General features: G+C 39.6%; 1 protein-coding gene across 1 annotated transcript; it reads left to right on the forward strand.

Moving 5' to 3' along the window:
* Positions 1-571: 571 nt before the first annotated feature.
* LOC113121181 (gap junction delta-2 protein) lies at positions 572-4,302 on the forward strand. Its single transcript, XM_026291458.1, has 2 exons — positions 572-859; positions 2,142-4,302. Exons 1-2 carry the CDS (start codon positions 789-791, stop codon positions 2,983-2,985), a joined length of 915 nt encoding a protein of 304 aa, XP_026147243.1. The 5' UTR covers positions 572-788; the 3' UTR covers positions 2,986-4,302.
* Positions 4,303-11,083: the final 6,781 nt, after the last annotated feature.

Genomic DNA, 11,083 nt, shown 5'->3' on the forward strand with positions numbered 1-11,083 from the left:
AACCTTCAATTATTAAAAGTTGCAGCAAGAGTCTAATTTGGTGACAAAACCCCAAAGTAGCAACACTGAATTCGCCATGTAATACTGCATGAGCAATATTGTTATGTTGTTGTCTACTTCTGTTCGTCAGTTTTGGCAACAATTGAAAAAGCACACTCTGGATAGCTTAATTGTAAATAAGTAAAACGTTTGAAAGCCCTTCTGAAACGTTCTTACTAACCTTTTGGCTTTCTTCGCCGGTGTTCAAGACTTAATAAGCCTACCACCCACATTCGACAAACACTAACTCTAAACTCTAATCTCCCATTCTGTCACGCTAGAGAGTGAGTGAGTGACTGTGTCACTGCCGGAGACAGACCTCCCCAGTGATTTGAGTTTATCACCAATGATTTTTATTACGGATTAATCTGGGCATCTCTGGCATATTCGGAGAATAATGAAACGGAGAAATCCTGCTGTTCTGATCTCTCTCCAACAACCTGTCTGCGCGTGACGCGTGGAGGGGGGGGGGGTGCAGTCTACTTAAAGCGGGATTAGCACGAGCCAAACATTATACTCCCCTGCGCTCAGGCTCAGAGCGACCTATCGTCCTGCTCGCGATACAGAAAATAGGAGGGCTTTAGACTAATCAGGACCTCAGAGGAGTGCGCCCTCCAGAGCGAGGCGTGGAGGACAAGGTGGACTGCAGCGACTAATCAATGCACTCGCCTGATACTACACTCGCCTTCTGTAGCTCGCGTTCGATTTTACACGCTCCACTGTGTTATATCGTCTCCGAATGAACAGCCATGGGGGAATGGACCATTCTCGAGCGTCTCCTGGAGGCGGCTGTCCAACAGCACTCTACTATGATCGGGAGGTGAGGAAAAAAAGTGGAAAATCTTTATTGATTACTTTTCACATTAAAAGAAAAAATATTGAGGTCACTATACGCACTGACCCTGATAAATGAGGGGGATTGGCAATTGGAGCTAAACGTGCCCATTGTAAAGGACGGGAATAATTAAGATTTCCGTTGCTGTTTTTATAGTTATAACTGCACATTTTAGACAACAAACCGTGTGTGCCATCGGTAAGATTGCAGTTTCATGTCAGATCTGATTTGATTTCAAAGAAATGTTGTGCGCGCCCTGCATGGCTGGAAGCGCGCGTTTGCCTGTGGAGAGAGTTTCAGCACTGGACAGCTCCCCGCGTCAATCTGCACAGTCCAAAGAATAGAAAACCAAAATTCAAACCTGTTAGCTGGTTAACTGTAATTCACCATATCATATACATTAAAGGTTATATTTAACAGACATTGCATGCAGTTTTACTGTAAAACTATATAGTGGCGTTTTTGAACGTGAAAGCATAAATTACCTCAAAAATAAGGGTGAAAAAATTGACACGACAGTAAATGTAAAGTCGTAGTACACAAATTAGAAGTCACTTTATAATTTACGGTGGAAATCCGTACAAGGGCGTTCACGTGTATAGGTGCACGCATGACATATTACATTTCAATAAAATACTGCATTTTTCTCTCTCTCTCTCTCTAATAAGTCATGTACATTCATAGTGCATTTTATGTTATTTGGTTAATGCATATAGCATTATTCTAGAGCCATGTTTCTTACTACCTTAACCATACTGTGGATACGCTTACTATTTGTCCAGGAGTTTCATATTTGATGAAACTGAATTCATCATGTGGTCTTGTGTTTAACAATATGTATTAGTCCATGCAGAGCAGAGCTCAGTACATTGTAGTTATTGGAATATTAATATTGTCAGATGACAGTATCAGTAGATAATATCAGTACATCATTGGACTATTATTCATTTAATCAGTTAATATACTGTATGGTTATGGTTTTCACAGTGAATTTCTAAAAATCAAAGCAGAATTTTAATTAAGTTTTCTTATATTTCTTTTCTTGTTTTAACACGATTTTAACTTTACCACAAATGGCAATTTTTTTATGTATTTTTTAATTAATCAATTTATTATTATTTATATATATATATATATATATTTATTTATTTATTTATTTATTGCCATTTTTAAGTGTTTTGTATTCCTTCGCTTGTTTTGACTTAACTGCTTGAGAATACTTTGGCAGATACACTATGAACTAAAATATTTCTGTCCTTGTGTTTAGGATCCTACTGACGGTGGTGGTGATCTTCCGGATTCTAATCGTTGCAATAGTAGGAGAGACCGTGTACGACGACGAGCAGTCCATGTTCGTGTGTAACACTTTACAACCAGGCTGTAACCAAGCTTGCTATGACAAAGCATTCCCAATATCTCACATTAGATACTGGGTGTTCCAAATCATCATGGTTTGCACACCCAGTCTGTGCTTCATCACTTACTCAGTGCATCAGTCTGCCAAACAGAAGGAGCGCCGATACTCCATGGTCTACCTGTCCCTTGACAAAGATCCCGATTCAATGAAACGAGACGACAGCAAAAAGATCAAAAACACCATTGTGAACGGAGTACTTCAGAACACGGAAAACTCCACCAAAGAATCCGAGCCGGACTGTTTGGAAGTGAAAGAGATCCCCAGTTCAGCCATGCGAACTACCAAATCTAAAATGAGAAGACAAGAGGGCATCTCAAGGTTTTACATCATTCAGGTGGTTTTCAGGAACGCGCTGGAGATCGGCTTCTTGGTGGGGCAGTATTTCCTGTACGGATTCAACGTTCCTGCCGTGTACGAGTGCGATCGCTACCCTTGCATCAAAGACGTTGAATGCTACGTTTCGAGACCCACTGAGAAAACCGTGTTCCTCGTCTTCATGTTCGCGGTCAGTGGGATTTGCGTGGTGCTCAACCTTGCAGAACTCAATCACCTGGGCTGGAGGAAAATTAAAACGGCGGTGAGGGGGGTTCAGGCCAGGAGGAAGTCCATATACGAGATCAGAAACAAGGACTTACCGCGGATGAGCATGCCGAATTTCGGCCGCACCCAGTCGAGTGACTCTGCCTACGTCTAATGTTCCTTCATCAGTAGTTCATCAGAGCAGAGGTGCTCAATCTTGGTCCAGGAAGAACCTCGGGATGAACATTTTGGATGAAACACACAGTTGAAATCTTGGAACGAATAGCTCACTCAAAAATCCTCGACCTCATGTTGTTTCAAACCTGTACGACTTTCTTTCTTCTGTGGAACACAAAATAAGATATTTTGAAGAATGTTTTGGTCAATGCAATGAAGTCAATGTGATAACACCTGATCCCACTGACCCTACTGAGATTTATCATATTTTTTTTTATATATCTTCATTTGTGGTCTACAGAACAACATTAGCATGAGTAAGTCATGACAGAATTTTCATATTTGGGTCCCAATAGCATCCAAAATGTATTTCTGAAGGACCCCGGGACCAGGATTAAATTTTTGAAACCATTGCATTCAATTATACAGTATGCAAGAAAAATAATGTTATGAACTGTTCATCTCACCTGTTTCATGGTGGGGTCGATTGTTTCTTATCAGTTACTGAAGGGCACTGATGCAACTTTTTTGTTGGTCAGAACAGAAAGCTTGCAATGAGTTTTCGACATTCGTTTTTTCGTTCACATGATCAGTTGAACCCGAAATATGTTTTGCACTAAATATGGATTTTAAAAAAGCCAAATCGAACCTGAATTGTGCTGTGAAGGTCTTTTGTTTCATTATATTGTATTCTCATTCTGGTTTTAGCTCACACATGTGATAGTTTCATTTTACTCACCGCAACTTGTTAGACCACAGTTCACATATGTTTATCTGTATTATATGAATCATATCTCTCTTTTGTTTTATATAGATTGGTATCTTTAATGATTTGGTTGCCTGTGTTTGCACCACTGACCTTAACATAAGTTATCATTCCATTATATTTAAGCTGACTTGCAGATCAGTAGCCGGTGAACTGGCCAACGCTGCATAACGCTTAACTGTCTATATTTTGTATTTATTTATTTATTAATGTATTGGATTTATTTATTTATTTATTTATTGACACCAAAGCGGCCATTGCTTTCATTTTTGGAAAACAGACATGTTGCTTTTATGTATTCAAGTGCCATATGTGTAAATAGATATATGCATATTACAGTATATTGTAATCCTTATCATGAGATTCCATGAACTCTTAGCGTGGACTGTTTTAAAGGATGTCCGATCCCTTTAATGTGATATGTTCGGAAATGGAAGAGTGGGGAAAAAATCCATCAATATTTGACATTCATGAAAAGTATGACATTGCATTTTAAGTACATATAAAGCACAGTTGATTAGAAATCAGTGATTAAGGGGCTGGGATTCACTTCCCCTGGTGCTTCTATTTCTTAAAAAAAAAAAAGATGTTAGAAACTATGTGAGATGAAAAAGAAAATCTAATAATAAATTATGGAATTCATGACTTAAAAGCTGTGTGATTTGCATTGCTTCCTTTATGATAGAATTTGAATTTAAAAAAGCACAATTCTCCTCAGGGATTGAGGTCCCTGTCATCTTCCCCATGACTCAACTTCCTGTCAGGTCAGTTAGTTGAAACGCTTGCATGTATTTTTTTCACTGGTTCAGCAGCACAGTGTTTAAATTTGATCTGGGCACCATAATTCTACCTGTCCAGCTTCAGTCATGCTGACACAATGACAGAAGCTTCCTCTCGGGCCGGTGCCATGCACACAGCATCTCTATGTTATGCAGAGGTCCGGTCCCTGCAGAAGCTGCGGTGGCCCTGGTGCCAAGGTCACAGAGAAAGTGCTGAACTCTGCAGCCGGTGGCCTCGAACCGGGATTTCTCTCTGCTGACAGATAGAGAGAGGCCTGAGACTCACAAAAGTGCCAGCATGACTCTTCAGCAAGGAGGAGGGGGTGGGAAAACTATGCCCAAGCATCCTGACAGATCATTTTGGAATTCAGCAGGGACCTGAGATTCCTCTTTGACACGATACAAACAGTGAAGGTCCAACCTGACAGGAGATCAGTGGAGGATGTTCTTATGTGTGTGTGTGTGTGTATGTTTAGTACAAATTCAGTCTGTCCTCTCTTACCCTCCCTCTTTCATTAGTTCCTTCTCCAAAAGTCCTAAAAATGTCCTCCAGAGTTTGTTCTCTGATGCATTTAAAGGAAATCGATTATGCTGTATGGCAGAAATATGGCATAACATAACATAAAAAGAGTTACTTAATAACACATTTTTATAAAGGAACCTTAAAATTGTATTAGCACTATTTAACAGCATATTATATTGTTTACATATGCAACATGGTTTGATATCTTGTATGTAAGGGCAATAAATTAATCCATTTTTCAAGTGTGCCTTAAAATATTTATGTGGTTTATGAATTTTATCATTTATCATTTAAACTTTACTCGGTTAGACTACATTTAGATCATGCTCCAAACAAATAAATTAGTAACTTATTAACAATTCAAATGTGGAACATTTAAGCAATTCAAAGGATCGCGTGTTGGTTTATTTTTAGCTCTCAGTCAGACTTAGTACTGTGCAATGCTTAGAAAGCGTTTTGAATAATTCAGGCTCAATATACTGGCACAAGCTGTAATTCTCTAAAGCAGGTTAGGGAATGCTGATGCTTAGAACACCCCCCAAAGATCCCCTCCAACCTACTCATCCATGAAGCTTAATAAAAGATTAAGGCAAAAGAGCACCAATGCAAACCTTGACGGAAGCACAGAAGTGTCCTTGAGCTTTAGTAGAGAGATATAGAGTCTGCGACGTCTGTGACGTGTACATTCTAGCAATTTATGATATACGTAAATAGATTTAAAAAGTAACGCAAAAGTAACATACATACTTTCCATAAACAGTAACTAATAATGTTAAAGGGGGGGTGAAATGCTCGTTTTCACTCAATATCCTGTTAATCTTGAGTACCTATAGAGTAGTACTGCATCCTTCATAACTCCAAAAAGTCTTTAGTTTTATTATATTCATAAGAGAAAGATAGTCTGTACCGATTTTTCCCGGAAAAACACGAGCAGCTGGAGGCGTGACGTGTGGGCGGAGCTAAAGAATCACGAGAGCCAGCAGGCTTTTGAGTTGAGAGCGTGTGGAAGCTGTGACATTACCGTGAGGGAAAAACCATCATCCAAAACAAACCATGGCTAACAGTCAAATTCAGCCGTTTATTTATGATCCAGAATCAGATCCCGAGGCTGAAACTGAACGAGAGCAGCAGCAGCAACGACTCGCTCCGAGCGGGGCTCAAACCCAGGTCTCCTGCATGGGAGGGGACGCACTAACAAGGAGGCAGAGATATTTGAAGCAGTTTTACTCACCGCCTGCGGTTCCAACACACGATCGTGACCCTTTTTCGTTGGGATTGCATCATCCTTAAGAAATAAACGATACGCAAATCCATCGTCAAACTGGGCCTTGTTTGTAAAACAAGCATCTTCGAAATTCAGGGAACAAACAAAAACACTTGCACAACTCCGTTGCCCTGGCAACCAAAAACACTCCTTTTGTGACATTTCGCGATGCTCTCGCTCTGATCAGTGAATGCCTGTTGTGCTCTCAGTGCTCTGCTATACAGGAGCGCGCACTCTTCCGGCAGAAGTGCCTCAGGACCCATATAAGGAAATTCCGCTCCATCTAACGTCACACAGATCCATTCTCGAAAAAAACGTTCCGAAACTTATGACTAAACGGAAGGATTATTTTGGGAACAAAAATACTCCTTCAAACGTACAACTTAATTTTTGAAACTTTGTCCATGTTTAGCATGGGAATCCAACTCTTTAACAGTGTAAAAAACTCAGTATGCATGAAATAGCATTTCACCCCCCCCCCTTTAAGGGAGTAACACAATAATGCATTGCTTTTAAAAGCAACTTTCCCTAAAAATGAATACAAGTTGCATCAAGAATGGCATCTGAAAAGATACCTATAATGATAAACATATAGGTATACGATATATATGATAAACATGTCCACACAAACATTACCATAACTTTCTGTTTTGTTTCTGTTTGTTTGAGTTATTTCACAATAAACCATTTACCCTTATGAAAATGAATCATATGGTTTAACTAGGAGTCAGAGACGTTCGGCTCCATATGTAGTGGTTTAATAAAGTGAATGGTCAAACAGGCAATGATCAGAGAAAACAGCGTAAGGAATGTCAGGGATATCCAGAATCAGCAACAGTAACAAACAGAGGTCGGGGCAGGCAGCAGAGAATCAAAGTCGGTATAAACAATCCAAAGTCAGACATGGGAGGAACAAAAACAAGGAGAAACACTCGGAATTGACAGACTAGGCTAGAACGAGAAGTGATCATAGTTCACCTATAGTATTTGCAGATGGTAAACATATTTTAACCATATGTAAACAAAAATCTTAACTAATTGTATAATAAATTACAATGAACTAAGATAAATTACAATTAAAGCTGCAGTAGGTAACTTTTGTAAAAATTTATTTTTTACATATTTGTTAAACCTGTCATTATGTCCTGACAGTAGAATATGGGACAGATAATCTGTGAAAAAATCAAGCTCCTCTGGCTCCTCCCAGTGGTCCTATTGCCATTTGCAGGAAAGCAATCGCTCCTGGTATAACAACCAATCAGAGCCGCGGTCCATAACTTTTTAATGTGTTCAAAATTTACAAAATGTATATAATAAGTGAGTACACCATGAATCCAGTACCTTTGTGATTCTTTATAGACATAAACAGAGAGAAGTAGATCCGGCTACAATGTTCTTTCTCCAGACGCAAGCAGTTCTGTTTATTAACTGCTAGAGCGTCAAAAGTTACCGACTGCAGCTTTAACTAAATATTGTGTGTTAAAATGCATTTCAAATATAAGGTTAAGTGGGTATCATTACCCATTTTACTCTTAGTAATTGAATAATTAAAAAAAATATAATTTAAAAGTTCAGTTTGGAGGTATCGTATCAGTATCGTTATTGGTATTGGTATCAACGATATTGACCATTAAAAGTATCTTTTATCGAAAACAAAATATGTGGTATCGCCCCTCCCAACTTTGGAGTCTTTTTGCCTTATTAGAAGTGTACCCTTCAGAATGTTTTTGAAACTCATATTACAAGGTAAAACACTAATATACAGTTGCTTTGAATGCTCAAGCTCTAAATTCAAGAGGATTCTGACTGACTGTCCATGTTTTAATTGTTTATCAGCTGGAAAAAGAGGGGGGGAAATTATAATTATTTTAAAATCTTTATCGAGTTATTTATTTTCCTTGGAGTGAACAGGCCTAAAGTTGGGCAAAGTGCTCTGTAATTGTTCAAACTCACAGTCATCTGGGCATAAGGTCATTTGCACTGGGCCGCTTTTGCATCCATTGGCAACCAACCCATCAGATGTCCGCTTATGATGTAGGCACCGTGCCTGGCCATCAGGGTCTCATTAGACTGCCAGACATGAGTCCTTGTAAATATACTGGCATAATAACCAAAACAATTCACAGCATCTGCGATAGAGTTCAAACGTGTCAAACCATTGGTGTAGACTGAGGCATCCAGAAGCCTGTCTGATCTGAAATGCTGTCATCAGCCATCAGTCAGGGATTTTTGGCAAAGTCATCAGAGTCACAAAGTCACAGTCAGCAAGAACAGCTGCTGAAACACAACAGCAAAAATCAACATAGGCACTTTTGTTCATCCAAGACATGCATGAAGTTCCCACAATAAACAACATGCAAAAAAAAAAAATACATTGCGATACTTGATACTAAACACAGAGAAAAAGAAAGCCGGTATTTTGTTTTTCTCTGTGCTAAAAATAGTTCCGCTGAGGATGTCTTAGTTATAGAGAAAACCAAAGACAAACCCAAAGGTTGTGGATTCAAAGGCCAGACGGGGCAGTTTATAAGCTACCACCACTGTGTCCTTGAACGGGTCACTTAGCTGCCTCAGGTGAAGCCTTTTAACAAAGACTGCTCTGTTGTTCTGTTGACTGGTGTGTATTCATAGAGGAAAATTACTAGCGATATCTTTGAAGAAGGAGCCTTGAAATGGTTGCTTTAATTTTGCTAGGTGATTGCTAAGAATTCTGGTTGCATAAGGTGGTTGCAAAAACATTCTGAGAGCTTTGTAGGCCGCTGGTATGGTGTTTTGGTAGATTCTATAGCATTGCTAGGTGGTTGCTAAGGGGTTCGGAGTGGCTTCTTGGGAGTTGCAAGACTGTCAAGGAGGTTGCTAGAATGTTGGGTTGTGAGTGGTTTGTAGATATTTGCTGGATTGTCTTTTGGTGTTGTGAAGGCCTTGAGTGTTTGTTTGTTTGTTTGTTTGTTTGTTTGGGAGTGTTGCTAGGCAGTCATGGAGAATGCTATACTGTTGCTAGGCTGTTGTTAAAGTGTTCTGAGTGGTTTGTAGGATGGTGGTCTTCTATTCATTGCTTCATGGGTTCTGAGTGGATCCTAGGGTGTCTGTTTGATGTTGTTAATGTCTTCTCAGTGGTTTCTTGGGTGTTGCTAGTCAGTTCTGGTGAATGCTATTGTGTTGTTAGCCGGTTATTAAGGTGTTCTGAGTGGTTTGTAGGGTGCTGGTGTTTCATTCACTGCTGCATGGGTCCTGTGTGGTGTCAAGCTGGTCTTCTGAGTGGTTTATTGGGTGTTGGTGGGCAGTTCTGGTGGTTGCTATATTGTTAATAGGTGGTTGTGAGGGTGTTCTAATTGATTTGAATGACTGTAGTCTTCTAGTCATTGCTGTTTAAGTTCTAAGTGGTGTTTAGATGCTTGCTAAGTTGTCCATTTGGTGTTGCTATGATCTTCTGAGTGGTTTCTTGAGTGTTGCTAGGCAGTTCTGGTTGATGCTCTAGTGTTGCTGGGTGATAAGGTGTTCTCATATGTTCTTCAGGCACTGCTAATTGGTTGCAAGGAGATATGAGTGCTTTTGGGGTCCTTTCATGGCGATTGAGAAGCTCAGAGACTTGTTGGTTTGCTATGTGGTTTTCTAGAGCATTGTTAAGGTGTTCTGGTGGGTTTTATACTTTTACTAGATGGATACTGAGGTCTTCTGAGAAGTTGCTATGATATTGCTAGGGTACTCTGGTGATGGCTGTAGTGTTTCCAGGTGGTTGTTATGGTGTTTTCTGTGACTGCTAGGGTTTTTGATTACTGCAGCTCAGCTCAGGAGCCCAAACTCAAATATTGGGATGCAATGTTCTGATCCCAAGATATGTATATGGTCATTACAAGCAACCTCCATGCGTCAAACTCAGCAGAAGGTAAAGAACTAACACTACTGAAAGTACATCGTCAGTTAAGTCTAACAGACAGCTCCATTTTCCACTTAGTAAGTACTGCTTAAATACTCACTCCATCTCTTTTAGATCATTTTCTTTGACAACTGGCTTTCGTTCCAACAAACAGTTGCCAACTTCCTAGTGAAATCTAATTAGAATCCTACAAATCTCATTGGAGCACAATGTCTGGGCCTTAAGTCACCTGCCAAAACACTGGTACAAGCCCAAGGGGATTAGAATGTCTTTCAGAGGCTTAAGCCTATTGGCCCTTTCCAGCCCACACCATCCTCCAACACCAGGGCCTTCATTCAGAGTACATCCCTTTAAGACTCCATCTTTTCACAGTGGGGTAACATAATCTTGTATAAGATGCAGGGATCAAAGGTATTACCTCTTTTAGGGGACTCTGAGATGACATTGAAGCTCTCGTCAAGTCTTTGGTTGCATAAGACGTGATTGGCTAGCGGTTGGTGATTTGCCAAACCAATCAAAAAAGAAATCCTTGATATTGTTCGGGATTGTGCTCATTAGACAAGATGCGACTGAGCCTCTTAAGAGTGCTGAGGATCTCTAGCGATGCTGGATTTACCACATAAGTGTAAACCAGTTAAAGACATCTACTATTTTTTTTTAATTGCATAATGCATCTTTCCACAGGAAGGTAAGGGTAATCCAGCAGGCACATATAGTGATTTAAAAGGCCCTTTCAATAATTTTGTAATCAGATGATTATGATAAAATGCTTCAATTGATGTGCTTTTATGTTTAAGTTATTATTATTATTAAGATTATTTGTGTGCAATAAAATGTCACTCCCATAATTCATTATTTGAAGAAATAAAAAGCCACTGTATTTTCAA

The sequence above is a fragment of the Carassius auratus genome, chromosome 20 (genome assembly GCF_003368295.1).
Source record: "Carassius auratus strain Wakin chromosome 20, ASM336829v1, whole genome shotgun sequence".
In the NCBI taxonomy this organism is placed as follows: Eukaryota; Metazoa; Chordata; class Actinopteri; order Cypriniformes; family Cyprinidae; genus Carassius; species Carassius auratus.